At 50.4% G+C, this 15915-nt stretch overlaps 2 protein-coding genes across 5 annotated transcripts in view; one reads left to right on the top strand and one right to left on the bottom strand.

The window, feature by feature from the left end:
• Positions 1–15267, top strand: part of LRRC72 (leucine rich repeat containing 72) — a 27975-nt gene extending 12708 nt beyond the window's left edge. For 2 of the 4 annotated variants that reach the window (XM_083186781.1, XM_083186780.1), the window contains exons 5-9: positions 5262–5375; positions 8087–8176; positions 10016–10174; positions 12911–12941; positions 14186–15267. In XM_083186781.1, the coding sequence (XP_083042907.1) occupies positions 5262–5375; positions 8087–8176; positions 10016–10174; positions 12911–12941; positions 14186–14351 (560 nt within the window). In that variant the 3' untranslated portion in view covers positions 14352–15267. The remainder of the gene's footprint in view (positions 1–5261; positions 5376–8086; positions 8177–10015; positions 10175–12910; positions 12942–14185) is intronic. The other 2 variants (XM_083186784.1, XM_083186785.1) reach the window with 2 other exon arrangements.
• The window catches only part of ANKMY2 (ankyrin repeat and MYND domain containing 2), a 28792-nt gene continuing 27444 nt past the window's right edge, over positions 14568–15915 (bottom strand). Inside the window, exon 10 of the mRNA XM_083186779.1 lies at positions 14568–15915. Within this exon, the coding sequence (XP_083042905.1) occupies positions 15737–15915 (179 nt within the window). The 3' untranslated portion in view covers positions 14568–15736.

The following is a 15915-nucleotide window of genomic DNA, read 5'->3' as shown; positions in this document are numbered from 1 at the left end:
CCTACGTTCTCCTCCTGTACATGTATACAGTGTCGTGCGATGTGTCCTACGTTCTCCTCCTGTACATGTATACAGTGTCGTGCGATGTGTCCTACGTTCTCCTCCTGTACATGTATACAGTGTCGTGCAATGTGTCCTACGTTCTCCTCCTGTACATGTATACAGTGTCGTGCAATGTGTCCTACGTTCTCCTCCTGTATATGTATAGTGTCAGACAATTTCTAGTCAGATAGTTAATAAGTCAACACCAAAAGTTAGACATGCGTTAGTCAGACATTGATAAAAGTTATACATGCATTAGTTAGACAGTGACAAAAGTTAGACATACATTAGTTAGATATTGACAAAAGTTAGACATGTGTAAGTTAGACAGTGCCAAAAGTTAGACATGCATTAGTTAGACAATGATAAAAATTAGACATGCATTAGATAGACAGTGACAAAAGTTAGACATGCATTAGTTAGACAATGATAAAAATTAGACATGCATAAGTTAGACATTGCCAAAAAATCTTCTGCTGTGGGATAATCCTTCCTTCAGCCGGCCAATGTCTGGGACTTTCCCTCTGATTTCCCCTACGCTGTGTAGAACCGCGCTGGGTGTTAGGATGGATATACAGTACTAGGTGATTCATCGCGCCCTACGGGCGCTCTTCACACCGGCGTAAGGGGCTACGCCCCTTAATTTGTGAACATTTGTATTATTGAGAAATATGGTTAGAATTGTATGAAAGATGCCCTGTATTGCAGCTTCTGGCAGTGGGTGAGGGTCCAGCGTGGCAGCACAGGAGTACCGGACGGTGGCCCTGAGTCAGTGTCTCCTCCTACTGGGTGGGAGTTAGGGTGCATGAGAGCAGGAGGCTGGGATATGAGGCATGATAGGGGTATGTGGGCAACACAGCGTCAGCGATTACCCAGTGGTGGAAGTTACGGTTCAGGAGAGCAGGAAGCTGGGTAGTGATAGGGGTGTGTGGGCATACGGGGGACTAAAGAGGGTGGTGGACACTGTGCAGCTTCTGCCAGTGGGTGAGGGTCCAGCGTGGCAGCACAGAAATACAGGAGTCAGTGTCTCCTCCGACTGGGTGGGAGTTAGGGTGCATGAGAGCAGGAGGCTGGGCGGTAAAGCATGATAGGGGAATGTGGGCAACACAGGGTGAGCGGGTCTCCACTGGCGGAAGTTACGGGGCAGGAGAACAGGAGGCAGGGCAGTGTCCTCCCACATTGATGGCAAAAGTATTCAACATCGGCCATAAACCATCGATTATTTGAAAATCATTGATGGTCGATGGGCATCCCTAGAACTGGAGGAGGGTGGGGGACAGTATGCAGCTCCCGGCAGTGGGTGAGCGTCTCCTCCCACTGGGAGGGAGTGAGCGTGCATGAGAGCAGGAGGCTGTATAATAGTGGTATGTGGGCAAGACATTGATAAAAGTTGTGGCGCTGGTGCAGAGGGCAGTGGGGAAACCTGCAGTGCGGCAGCCAGGGCCGGATTTCCCACCTAGGGGCGGTACCTGCTTGTGGTGGTACAGGATCCCCCATTGTCACGGGGGTACGTGAAATGCGGGAGCGGGGGCCGCGGTGGTCCGCTGGGGGGTGGAATTGCCGGAAGGGGGTCTGGGGGGTCTGCAAATTGCGGGAGGGGGGGTGGTGTGTGGGGATCCGCGGTTAGCGGGAGGGGGCGGGGGTCCGCAAATCATGGGCGGGGGCGCGGGGGGGCTTGAATCGTGGTAAGGGGGGTCCGCAAATTGCGGGAGGGGGGTTGTCGGGGTTAGTGAATTGCGGGAGGGGGGGTTGCGGAGGTCCGTGAATTGCGGGAGGGGCGCATGGGGTGCCGTGAGTAAAGGGGGGGTGGTGCGGGGGTCCGTGAATCACGGGAGGGGTCATGAATCGCAGGAGGCGGTGGTCGTGGGGGGGCTGCGAATCGCAGGAGGGGGGTGTGGGGGGTTGCCGTGAATTGCATGAGGGGGGCGTGAATCAAGGGAGGGTGGGCGCAGGGGGGTGGTGCGGGGGTCCGTGAATCGCGGGAGGGGGCATGAATCGCGGGAGGGGGGGTCGTGGGGGGTTCCGAATCGCAGGAAGGGGGGTATGGGGGGTGCCGTGAATTGCGTGAGGGGGGCATGAATCGCGGGAGGGGGGGTCCCCGAATGTGTGAATTACGGGGCGGTCGCAAATCGCGAGAGGTGCCGAGGGGGCCGGCAAATCGCGGGAGGGGGGCGCTACGGGGGGTTTCGTGAATCGTGGGAGGGGGGGTCGTGGGGGGTTGCGAATCGCAGGAAGGGGGGTGTGGGGGTGCCGTGAATTGCGTGAGGGGGGCATGAATCGCGGGAGGTGGGGTCCCCGAATGTGTGAATTAGGGGGCGGTCGCAAATCGCGAGAAGTGCCGAGGGGGCCCGCAAATCGCGGGAGGGGGGCGCTACGGGGGGTTCCGTGAATCGCGGGAGGGGGCGGCGCGAATTGCGGGAGGGGGGTCGCAATCACAGTAGGGGGGGGTGCCGTGAATCACGGGAGGGGGGGTCGTGGGGGGCCCTTTTAATGCCGGGAGGGGGGGGTCCCGCGAATCGCGGGAGGGGAGGATGCAGGGGTCCTGCGAATCGCGGGAGGGGGCTCGCGGGAGGGAGGGGTCGCTGGGGTCCCGCGATTTGCGGGAGGGTCACGGGGGTCCCGCGTTTCGCGGGAGGGGGTGGTCGCGGAGATCCAGCGAATCGCGGGAGGGGGTGGTCGGGTCTGGGACGGATATTAGACAGCACTTACATCGACAGCCATTACATCGACACCATTAGTTCGACAGCTCAATAGGTCGACATGGTTTTAGGTCGACATACCATTAGGTCGACATGTCATTATGTCGACAGCTCATTAGGTCGACATGTTTTTAGGTCGACACTGCCATTAGGTCGACAGAGTCTATGTCGACAGTCAAAGGGTCGACATGGGTTTTTTCACTGTTTTTTGGCCGAAATGTCGACACAGTCGACATGGACACAGTTTGAAGTGTACCGCAGCCGCTCGCTATGCTTCGGGCACGGTGCCTCGCCGCGCTCGGCACACTATTTTATTCTCCCACCACGCCCTAGTGTGGATAGTAGGGCATGAAATACCGCCTGTCGGCACATGTCGGCTCAATAAACATTGAAAAAACCCATGTCGACCTTTTGACTGTCGACATAGACACTGTCGATCTAATGGCAGTGTCAACATAATGACATGTGGACCTAATGGTATGTCGACCTAAAACCATGTCGACCTATTGAGCTGTCAAACTAATGGTGTCGATGTAATGGCTGTCGATGTAAGTGCTGTCTAACAATAGTCCGGATACCGGGGTGGTCGCGGGGGTCCCGCGAATCGCGGGAGGGGGGGTTCGCGGGGTCCCCGCGAATCACGGGGGGGGGGTCGCGGGGGTCCCGCGACTCGCGGGAGGGTGGAAAGCGGGGGGGGGGGGGGGGGGTGCGGGGTCCCGCGAATGGCGGGAGGGGGGGTCGCGGGGGTCCCGTGAATCGCGGGAGGGGGGGTCGCGGGGGTCCCGTGAATCGCGGGAGGGGGGGTCGCGGCGGTCCCGCGAATCGCGGGAGGGGGGTCGCGGGGGTCCCGCGATTCGCGGGAGGGGGGAAAGCGGGGGTCCCGCGAATCGCGGGAGGGGGGAAAGCGGGGGTCCCGCGATTCGCGGGAGGGGGGCTCGCGGGGGTCCCGCGAATCGCGGGAGGGGGGGTCACGGGGGTTCCGCAAATCGCGGGAGGGGGGGTCACGGGGGTCCCGCGAATCGCGGGAGGGGGGTCGCGGGGGTCCCGTGATTCGCGGGAGGGGGGGTCGCGGGGGTCCCGCGAATGGCGGAAGGGGGGGTAGCGAGGGGTCCCGCGAATGGCGGGAGGGGGGTCGCGGGGGGGTCCCGCAAATCGCGGGAGGGGGGGGGTCGCGGGGGGTCCCGCGAATCGCGGGAGGGGGGTCGCGGGGGTCCTGGCAGAGGGTAGGGATGTGCAGGAGTAATGGTGAATGGTGGCTGTGGAGTAATGGTGGATGGTGGGCGTGTACTGTAGCCCTGGCTGGGCGGGGGGAGGTGATGTCAAGAGGGTGGAACGTCAGACACATGAAAGTGAAACTGTTTTACACAGGAACGTTCTCCACAGGGGTTGAGTGACAGATCTGGCTAAATATATAAGAGATGTGTTGGCGATTGCTGCTGCATTACGCTTTCACTTTGTTTTATATGAGGTCATCCCAAACTGGCAAATATTATCCCAATAACAAGGAGCAGCCGCTTCCTAAGGACCACATACAAATAGCAGCTAGATATAAAACCAATGGCATGAAAGTTCATCAAGGGACTAATTCAGACCCGATCGCTGCTATTCAAAGTCTGCGCAAGCATTTGTGCGAGGACAAACAACAACAAAAATCAGCGATAATCTAATTGCAATCCTCTCACAATTTGTGCGTGGCCACCGTCCTTTTCTGGGAATGTGGAAAACAATGCTTTTAGGGATGGCCAGCACCGGCTTCGATCAGCCTGTCGCAGTGTGTGGAGGGGTCAGTTCTACACATGCAAATCATTCAAAGACTTGCACGTGGCGGGATTTCACTGGGTGACGGCTATCTACTCGCAGGGCTCTGCAAATTCACAGAGCAGCGATCAGGTCTGAATGTCCCTACCCAACCCCCCCCAGTACAGTGTATTTAAGCAATAGTAAATGGACCTCTGCATTCCACTGCTGTGTCCATATGGACCTGTATTTCCTGGATAGGGGAGCTTAGCTTGGACTATATATTGTGGCATTGTGGCAGGGACAGCATACCTACACATGAATGTAATATGGAGGATCCAGTCCTGGTTTTAGAGCAACAGCAGCAGGAAAACTGATGTGATCAGGGTTGGGCTGATTAACAGCACCTGTTCTTTCCTGATATAAGTGTTTCCAGGGCAGAGGGTCAGGGCTCCTGATGGTGGTACAGCTGCACAGATGATAGGCAAGGGATGTGGGCTATGGTAGGGACCACTGGAACACTGTGAGGAGTTTGTACTATGCTGTGACACCTGTATGCTGCAATGCAGTAACCGTGCTTGACGAAGGCTGATTCCCTGGTATGCTGTTAACCTGCTACAAAATAAAGACCAAGATTTCATCTTATCCAGTGTATGTGATTCCTTGTTACAATATGTGGAGAACATCCTTCTGACTCGTCTTACATTTCTTAGTTTCACTCTTTAGCGACCAATAGACTGTTATAACTGCTACTGGTAATCTCTGCATGTTTCTTAATTACAGGTTCCCTTAAGCATTTAACCTCATTGCATACCCTGATGCTGAATGGCAATCATCTCACAAAGTTGCAGGAGACTGTGAAGGAACTGAAGGGAATGATTAACCTCCGTAGTCTTAGTAACCATTGAGCTCTTTCACCAGCCTACCCTGTAGTCGTCTATCTAATAAATCTACTGATAAACTAAAGACGTGATCCTGCCGAGAGCGCCAATTTCTCACATTACTTAGTCTACTGCAGGCATGTCCAACCTTGGCCCTCCAGCTGTTGTGAAACTGCAAGTTCCATCATGCCGTGCCACAGTTTTGCTATTAGGGAATGCTAAAACTATTGCAAGGCATGCTGGGATGTGTAGTTTCCCAACAGCTGGAGGGCCAAGGTTGGACATGCCTGGACTACTGGAATCATGTCTAGGATTTGAGTGCCTTCTTGCTTTCTATCCTGGACTGTATAGGAAACTCCTTCCAGACTCCCGCGAGAGTAAGACACCTTCCTGGTATTGCTGTAAATCACATGGTTATGGCCCAGGTGGCTTTTATTTCTATATGTTACAGATGTGTCCTTGTACATCTCGCCCTTTTAGTCATGCTATGCTGTCACTCGATAGCATGGTTGTCTTTTTTTTTGTAACTTGAAACTTGCAAAATAGAGCGAATAGGACACACAAGCAGCTTCTGCTGATTAAAAATAATTACATGTGCAATTCCTATATCAAAATCCCATGTTATAATGTTTTCCAGGAAAACACTGTAACATATCGGGGGTTATTCACACCAGATCTAATTTGCAGAGCCCTGTGAACAGATAGCCACTGCCTCGCCAGAGCAAAAGGCCTGCAAAAATATCCCAGGCCAGTGAGTAGCTGCAAATCCATTCACAACTCACTCACCAGATTTCCCCAGTGTGTGCAGTCTGTGACGCGCACAAACTTCCTGTCAATCAACTTGCGTATGAACATAAATAAAGATGCAGGAAATTACCGTAGGATGGCCTTGCGCATGCGTATTAGGAACCGTATGCATGTGCAGTCATTCGATAATTGGTCAGGCTGTGAATTTACAGCTGTGTGATCAGGTCTGAATAACCCCCATTTTTTTTAATCAGCAGAAGCTGCTTGTGCGTTCTATTCACTTAATTTTGCTGATTAGCTTAATGGGGTGGAAAAAGTTGTAGAAAAGACGCCCACAGAGATCACACGTTATGTATAACGCGACTTGCATGGAGGATAGATTTGGACACATCTGTAGTTTATTTATAGTAATGCCTAACATTCATGTTCAGTTGTTCCTTCTGCATTTAGATGTTTTAACAACCCCCCCCCCCCCATAGCTTTGTACCCGCTTCATTCTTCAATACCATTTAAGTCAGTGTTTTTCAACCCCTGTGCCGTGGCACACTAGTGTGCCTTGAGCTGTTCTCAGGTGTGCCCCCAGATCTAGAGATGCCCAACCCATTTTACAGCCACCACCAGTTCAACAGTTATTTACTGGTCTCTTCTTTTCATGTAAAGGTCCAATGTATTTTTTTTTTCCTGTGGGGGCCAATGTGTTTTGCCCTGTGGGGATCTCATGGTGTGCCTTGGGAATTTTAAAATCTTATTTAGTGTGCCGCAAGCTAAAAAGGTTGAAAATCACTGGTCTAAGTCAACTGTTCTTTAATCACGGCACCCCCAGAGAATGAGATTTTTTTTTTTCATGGCGCCACTTAAAGTTTTGCATTGAAAAAGTCAGAATTTTTTTAAATAAATTGTGTTTATATCTCAACCTTACGGTCAGTTATATGTAATGGACATGATTCACTTCTATTCCTCTACAATTTGCCTATTAATTTGGCCATAAACAACTTCGGGGTAGATTTATTAAGCTCTGTGAAGTGATAAAGTGTCTGGTTTTTATCACCGGCCAATCAGTTCCTACCTGTCATTTTTCAAACAAAGCCTGTAACTTCACAGGTAGGAGCTGATTGGCCGGTGATAAAAACCAGACAGTTTATTACTTCACCGAGCTTAATAAATCTGCCCCTTGATTTGGTCCTGGACCACCAACCCAGGGCACCCCTGCAAGTCCCCCAAGGCACCCCAGGATGCCACGGCACACAGGGGTAGATGTATGAAGCAGTGATAAAGTGCCTGGTACTTTATCACCGGCCAATCAGCTTCTAACTTTTCCTTTTTAAACCCAGCCTGTAACTTAACAGGCAGGAGCTGATTGGCCGGTGATAATGCACCAGGCACTTTATCACTTCTCCTCCCTTATCACTGCTTCATACATCTACCCCTGTGTGCACAGTTTGGGAACCACTGGCCTATTACAATGATCATTAATAATTTGCATTGGTTCTGGACCACCAACCCGAGGCACCCCAGGGTGCCACTGCACACAGTTTGGGGAACCACTGTACTAAGCCACGGAGAGTGATAAAGTTGAAAGTGATTAAGTATCAATCAGATCTTAACTGTCATATATATGGCAGTTAGGATCTGATTGGCTGGTACTTTAGGGCGATTCAGACCTGTTGACACAGGTCCAAATTCGGCCCCATCCCCAGCGGTTGCAGGGGTCCACCCTGCGTTTTATGGTCGTGTCCATGAAAACGGTGGGCGGGCCCATAAAAACGCTGGGCGGGCCCCTGAGAACGCAGGCGTGCCCATGCCTGCTCTGGAAATGCAGATGACATCACTTGCCAATGCTTAGTACATCTCCCCCTTAATGCCTCAGTGATGTCACTTGTTCTTGATGAATAGACCTGTAATAAGAAGATTCCCATTATAAATCTTTGTGCATTCTCTTTGCATTTTACCCTGAAGCCTTTCCTCTATCTGTCTGTGCAGACTTATTCCATAACCCGCTGGAGCAGGACGTAGGTTACCGCCCGTACGTCATACACCACCTCCCTTCAGTACAGATTCTCGATCGCCAACGTAAGTGCCCCATCATCTCTCCATTTCCAGCTACACTGAAAGGAAAAGGTTTTTGCTAGATGTAAATCTGCACAGCGAGATGAAACCCACTCGAGCCCTGAACTGAAGCAGATTCCCTGCTCTTGATTGACATTTTTCTGCCATTGCTGCAGTTTTGTGAAGTCGGTGACACAGCCAGGGCAGCCGAGAGGAATGCCGGGCCCCGGTAAACATTTGGGGGCGTGGCCTAAGTGTGTGTTGTGGGAACCTCCCACACTTAGGCCACGCCCCCAAAATGTTTAGAGGAGGGTGAAAGAAAACTCTAAAAACTGTAATCTCAGAAGCAGCACACACCTACAGCATGTGCTGTGCTGACTGCAGGCTCAACATGACCTCTCACGCTGTCAGTGAGACACTCATGCTGAGACTGCTGTCAGCACAGCACATGCTGTAGAAGTGTGTGCTACTGTTGCTACCTGGGAGGGATGGAGGGGGAAGGGAGGGGTCATACCAGGGCCCCTGTGGGGCCCCTTCAGCAAGTGTGGGCCCGGGTAATTAGTACCCGCTCCCCCCCTCTCTCGGCTCCCCTGGACACAGCCCAGACGCATCATGCTGGATCTGCACAATTACAATGAACGTGTTGAATCGCTGGAGCTGGTTTGTGTTGTTTAACCTTGTGTGGCACAGGAATTTACATCTGCCTCTCTGTATTAGCCCAGTGTACAGTCCCTGCCCGTCACGGGGGAACACTGAGGGTGCTCTGCGCAATAACAGCATTGCCAAAATGCTCTGCAAATCCGGTATCCTTTTAGAACCACAGAGAGAAAAGTCGAACAAAACATATTTAACACAAAGTAGGATTCTTGTCACTAATATGAATGGCAGAATTGGTTTTATTGGGTGTGGAATGTCAACAGTCGTAACGTCAACATGAGAATGTCGATGATTTTGACATTGATGAAATGTCAACATGATAGAATGTTGTTATCATCACTGGTGACCCACCAGTGACTCTTATGCTCCTGGTGGCTTCATCGGCAGCCTCATAGTCATGTGACTGTCAATTCTGGTGAGTACGCTGAGCCACCCCTTACCTCCCCTTAGGGCAGATGATAAGTCAGTGATGGCTAACCTTGACACTCCAGCTTTTGTTGAACTACACATCCCAGCATGCCCTGCATCAGTTTTGTCATGGCCATATAGCAAAACTGTAGCAGGGCATGCTGGGATGTGTAGTTCAACCACAGCTGGAGTGTCAAGGTTAGCCATCACTGTGCTAGGTCCAAGTGGGGAGGGGAGGGTTTGGGTAAGGGGCGGGGCAAGGTCCTTTTTGATCATGTGGATCTAGACCAGGCATGGCAAAACTGTGGCCCTGCAGCTGTTGTGAAACTATACATCCCAGCATGCCATAGTTTTAGCAATCCCTCATAGCAAAACTGTGGCAAGGCATGATGGGACTTGTAGTTTCCCAACAGCTGGAGGGCCATCGTTTGGCCATACCTGATCTAGACACCACCTTCCCTTCAGTGCAGCGGGTCTGGTACACCTGTGGTTCTCCTGCTATTGTTACGGTATAAGTCCCAGCGAACCTTCCCACCAATAAGCTGGTAGGGCATGCCAATATTAATATTGTTGTCCTTATGACTGTATCAGGGGTAAATTTAATAAAGGTTCTAAAAAAATAACAGAGGTGATATTGCCCATAGCAACCAGATACCGTGTATCATTTCTATGGGCAACATCACTTTACAAAATTATTTTTGAACCTTTAGTACATTTACTCCTGCAGTTTGATTGGACTGTGGTTCATGAATGATAATGAAGTGCAATAATACCAGATTATTATCTCTCTTGCCGCAGATGTGAAACAGAAGGAAAGAGAAGACGCGTATAAGCTCTTTAACCTAGAGAGAACAGCGGTGGTGCAGTCTCTGGGCTTCGGCAGAAGGACGTACTCTGTCCTCAGTACTAGACCCAGCGCACAGAGCTCCGCAGCCCGATACTCATCTACTCTACAACGTGAGTCTGTGGGGATGTAGTGAGGTGGGAGGCAGACGCTGGTTATTATATATATACACATACTCTGTCCTCAGTACTAGACCCAGCGCACAGAGCTCCGCAGCCCGACACTCATCTACTCTACAACGTGAGTCTGTGGGGATGTAGTGAGGTGGGAGGCAGACGCTGGTTATTATATATATACACATACTCTGTCCTCAGTACTAGACCCAGCGCACAGAGCTCCGCAGCCCGATGCTCATCTACTCTACAACGTGAGTCTGTGGGGATGTAGTGAGGTGGGAGGCAGACGCTGGTTATTATATATACACCTACTCTGTCCTCAGTACTAGACCCAGCGCACAGAGCTCCGCAGCCCGACACTCATCTACTCTACAACGTGAGTCTGTGGGGATGTAATGAGGTGGGAGGCAGATGCTGGTTATTATATATATATATATATACACGTACTCTGTCCTCAGTACTAGACCCAGCGCACAGAGCTCCGCAGCCCGATGCTCATCTACAACGTGAGTCTGTGGGGATGTAGTGAGGTGGGAGGCAGAAGCTGGTTATTATATACACACATACTCTGTCCTCAGTACTAGACCCAGCGCACAGAGCTCCGCAGCCCGACCCTCATCTACTCTACAACGTGAGTCTGTGGGGATGTAGTGAGGTGGGAGGCAGACGCTGGTTATTATATATACCCACGTGCTCTGTCCTCAGTACTAGACCCAGCGCACAGAGCTCCGCAGCCCGACACTCATCTACTCTACAACGTGAGTCTGTGGGGATGTATTGAGGTGGGAGGCAGACGCTGGTTATTATATATACCCACGTGCTCTGTCCTCAGTACTAGACCCAGCGCACAGAGCTCCGCAGCCCGACACTCATCTACTCTACAACGTGAGTCTGTGGGGATGTAGTGAGGTGGGAGGCAGACGCTGGTTATTATATATACACACGTACTCTGTCCTCAGTACTAGACCCAGCGCACAGAGCTCCGCAGCCCGACACTCATCTACTCTACAACGTGAGTCTGTGGGGATGTAGTGAGGTGGGAGGCAGACGCTGGTTATTATATATACACACGTACTCTGTCCTCAGTACTAGACCCAGCGCACAGAGCTCCGCAGCCCGATACTCATCTACTCTACAACGTGAGTCTGTGGGGATGTAGTGAGGTGGGAGGCAGACGCTGGTTATTATATATACACACGTACTCTGTCCTCAGTACTAGACCCAGCGCACAGAGCTCCGCAGCCCGACACTCATCTACTCTACAACGTGAGTCTGTGGGGATGTAGTGAGGTGGGAGGCAGACGCTGGTTATTATATATACACACGTGCTCTGTCCTCAGTACTAGACCCAGCGCACAGAGCTCCGCAGCCCGACACTCATCTACTCTACAACGTGAGTCTGTGGGGATGTAGTGAGGAGGTGGGAGGCAGACGCTGGTTATTATATATACACACGTACTCTGTCCTCAGTACTAGACCCAGCGCACAGAGCTCCGCAGCCTGATGCTCATCTACTCTAACTCGCAGTTACCAGGGTGACACGGACTTTACTCACACTGCAATGTTCCACAGTTTGGGCTGTATATACCCACGTGCTCTGTCCTCAGTACTAGACCCAGCGCACAGAGCTCCGCAGCCCGACACTCATCTACTCTACAACGTGAGTCTGTGGGGATGTAGTGAGGTGGGAGGCAGGTGCTGGTTATTATATATATATATATATATATACACACACGTACTCTGTCCTCAGTACTAGACCCAGCGCACAGAGCTCCGCAGCCCGACACTCATCTACTCTACAACGTGAGTCTGTGGGGATGTAGTGAGGTGGGAGGCAGACGCTGGTTATTATATATACACACGTACTCTGTCCTCAGTACTAGACCCAGCGCACAGAGCTCCGCAGCCCGACACTCATCTACTCTACAACGTGAGTCTGTGGGGATGTAGTGAGGTGGGAGGCAGACGCTGGTTATTATATATACACACGTACTCTGTCCTCAGTACTAGACCCAGCGCACAGAGCTCCGCAGCCCGATACTCATCTACTCTACAACGTGAGTCTGTGGGGATGTAGTGAGGTGGGAGGCAGACGCTGGTTATTATATATACACACGTACTCTGTCCTCAGTACTAGACCCAGCGCACAGAGCTCCGCAGCCCGACACTCATCTACTCTACAACGTGAGTCTGTGGGGATGTAGTGAGGTGGGAGGCAGACGCTGGTTATTATATATACACACGTGCTCTGTCCTCAGTACTAGACCCAGCGCACAGAGCTCCGCAGCCCGACACTCATCTACTCTACAACGTGAGTCTGTGGGGATGTAGTGAGGAGGTGGGAGGCAGACGCTGGTTATTATATATACACACGTACTCTGTCCTCAGTACTAGACCCAGCGCACAGAGCTCCGCAGCCTGATGCTCATCTACTCTAACTCGCAGTTACCAGGGTGACACGGACTTTACTCACACTGCAATGTTCCACGGTTTGGGCTGTATCTCTGCTGCAGCACATAACATTATGCAGATAATTATTTGGGCACTTGGCAGCATCATACTCTAGTACTTTACATCCCTTTATTGGCAGCATTTATCACACATTGTCCTAGATTAACTACAGAAAACAACAGCAAAGCTACAGACTGTTGTGTTTTACCTACTGATAATAAATCCAGAAATCTTGTTATTGTGAACCGGAGATATGAGAGTAAACCCTTCGCTTAATTGCAGGAGATCGGGCTATGACATGCAAGACCAGCAGGTATGTACTAACCGAATCTGTGTGTTTCGGTGTCACTTAAGGGTTCTAGAAATGTTCGATCTACTGACCAGAACATCCATGGTAAATTGCTCTGTATGTAGGCCTACACACACAGCGATTTTGGGTCATTTTCTAAGCGATCTGACTACATCAATTAGAAAATGACCCAAAATCGCTCAGTGTGTAGGGGCCCATAGAGATGACGATGCTTGTTGCTATCGCCCGTGTAGATTGCATGCAGAATAAATCTAGTCAGATCACTCAGCACACATCGCTGGTACAGCACTGTATGCGGAGCGATCTAGCATCGCCCAGATTGCTGGCACATATCGCTCCGTGTGTAGGCCCTGTAACTTTGATCTGTGGTCAGCTGGGGATGCAGTCAATTTAACAACAGTCAAAATACAGACCATCAAAATACCGACATTTAATATGTCAGCATGTCAAAAAGTTGACCAGCGTTTTTCATGAATTTTTTCTTACAAATGGCAAAATGGCATAGAATTGGCTTCTAATAGTGTGCCAAGCGCTGCAAGGCACCGTGCCCGAAGCATCACGAGCGCAGCGAGCCCTGCGAGAGGATGCAGTACACTTGTCCATGTTGACCTATGTCAATATAGACGCACACAAAAAAAAAAAAATCGACAACTTTTTGACAGTTTAGGGATTTTGGGGGATATTCAATCTCCTGCAGCCATCTCCCGACAGGGGGGAGATGGCTGCAGTCGGGCTCGTTCTGACGAGAACTTCCGGGAATTGATGAGGTCCCGGGCGCAGCTCGCCGATTCCCGGCCACGCCCCCTCCTCATCCCGCGGCAGGCGGGACATTGAATCCTGCCTGCGATTTGTCGGTTAAGCAGAGCGAGAACAGGACAGGGTCGCGGCTGTCGGGCCAGCTCAACAGCCGTGACCTGACCCAGCATTGAATACCCCCTATGACTGTCTGCCAATGGTTGCCAGTATTTTGAATGTCGAGAAATCCTAGTGAACACATCAGTCGGTCCCTGCTCATAGCTCATGCAGAATTCAAGCAGGACTAATTGTTCCTTAAAGAGAGATATGGTCATTATGTAGACTATTATGGTCAAGATAAATTAGGTCGACGCAATGTCCCATACCCCTTATGAGGTGAATGCAGAAGCTGGAACAGACTGCAGATAATGTAAAATAATAAATATATGTGTACTTTTTATTGCAAACATTTGGCCCCTACTCACCAATGTTTTTTTATTTGATTTTTATAGCACGGATTTGAATACTTTCGAAGATAAAGTTTTACTTCGTTCCTACCAAAGATCCGTTATGCAGTTCACACTCCTAGATTGGAGAACAGTTCCTCCATTAAAACATCAACGCACCAATGAGCAGCCCAAGGAACTGCCTAAATTAATAACGGTTGTGTTTCGGTAATAATGTTGAGCAGAAAGAGGCGAGCCCAGAGATGTTGAGCCAAAATTCCTCCCTTCCCGGCATTACAAGCATCAATATCCATTGTGTCTCTTCTCTTTCTGTTACACTGAAGTTATGTGCTGTTTGGAACTACAAGTCCCAGTATGCAATGCCAGCCAGAAGGGTTAAACATGCTCACATAACCCCTACATCCACTGTGTGCTCAGCCAATAAATCTTTCAAGTCAGAAAATATTTTATTATATAAACTGTCAGAACGAGACACAAAAAGCAATAAAAGAACAGCAGTCTGAAACGGAACGGGTATTATAATCCAGAGCTGGTGGAGACAGGTTTCACACACGTCAGTTACTGGGAGCAGGGACGATAAACAGGACGCAGCTTGGAAGACTGACCACAGTCCATCTGGATTTAACAGAAAAACATTTGCGTAACCTGTACTCGGGATTTACATGTTTTTAGTTGTGTGACCTAAAACCCACTTGTTTACTTCAACCTTCCTTGGTTTAAGCGTCATTGTCTGGGCTGGCGGACGCCGTGCAGGAACCTCAGCGGATCAAGAATGTATTTTTCTTACGATTACAAAATAAAGTTAGGATAAATGGAAAACTTGGGAAGGGCTGAGGAGCAAGGAAAACATCCGTCTCTGACCATTGGGAATTAGTAAATTTGAGAAATTCAGCTAACCGACAAATGAAAATCACTACGGTGGGCTATAGAAAGAAGCTTGGTGGTTACCGTCTCCCTTAGTTTGTTTCTTCAGGCTGATATTAATGATTATTTTGCACGGTACCATAGAACTTCCATGGTAATGAGACACACAGCTCAGTGTCCCCCTCTGCCATAGCGTACAAGAGCTGAGATATGATGTTCCTGTGTGTGCGACCCTGTATCTATAAAGTGTACCTACCTCTTCATATAGATTAATGCATACATTACCACTTCTGTGAAATACAGATAGAGTGAGTGCATAAAGCAGGGATGGGGAACCTTCTAGCCCTCCAGCTGTTGAACTACACATCCCAGCATGCCCTGCTACAATTTTGCTATTTGGCCATGCTAAAACTGTTGCAGGGCATGCTGGGAGGTGTAGCTCAACAACAGCTGGAGGGCCGAAGGTTCCCCATCCCTGGCATAAAGAAATCTCTCTACACAATACGGTCAGTGATGGCCGTTTATGGGTTAAGTTGGAAATAGTGTGAAAACCTGGGGCCACAAACCTTTACAGCTGGCTTGGACAACCCTTGGACCCCCTTTTGCTGTAGAACTACAAGTCCCATCATGTCTTTCAAAGTTCCTGCTGACAGGGCATTCTGGGATTTTGAGTTCCATGGCATCTGGAAAGCGACAGGCTGCTTCCGTTAGAGGGGAGCAGTGATCGGGGGCTCATTCTTCCGATGCATTGTGTGTGGGTGACTGGTTTGTGTCTGTTGGTGGGGAGGTTGCAGGCTTCTCTGTCACGTCGCCACCTTCTGTGGATACCGGGGTCTCTCTTTCATTGGACGCTTCAGTTTCCCTCTCCTCCAGCGCCTCACTCCTCTCACCTGGTGCAGCGGCTTGTGCCT

The sequence above is a fragment of the Crinia signifera genome, chromosome 5 (assembly GCF_055691185.1).
Source record: "Crinia signifera chromosome 5, ASM5569118v1, whole genome shotgun sequence".
NCBI classification, from domain to species: domain Eukaryota; kingdom Metazoa; phylum Chordata; class Amphibia; order Anura; family Myobatrachidae; genus Crinia; species Crinia signifera.
This window is presented reverse-complemented; position numbering and strand designations above follow the sequence as displayed.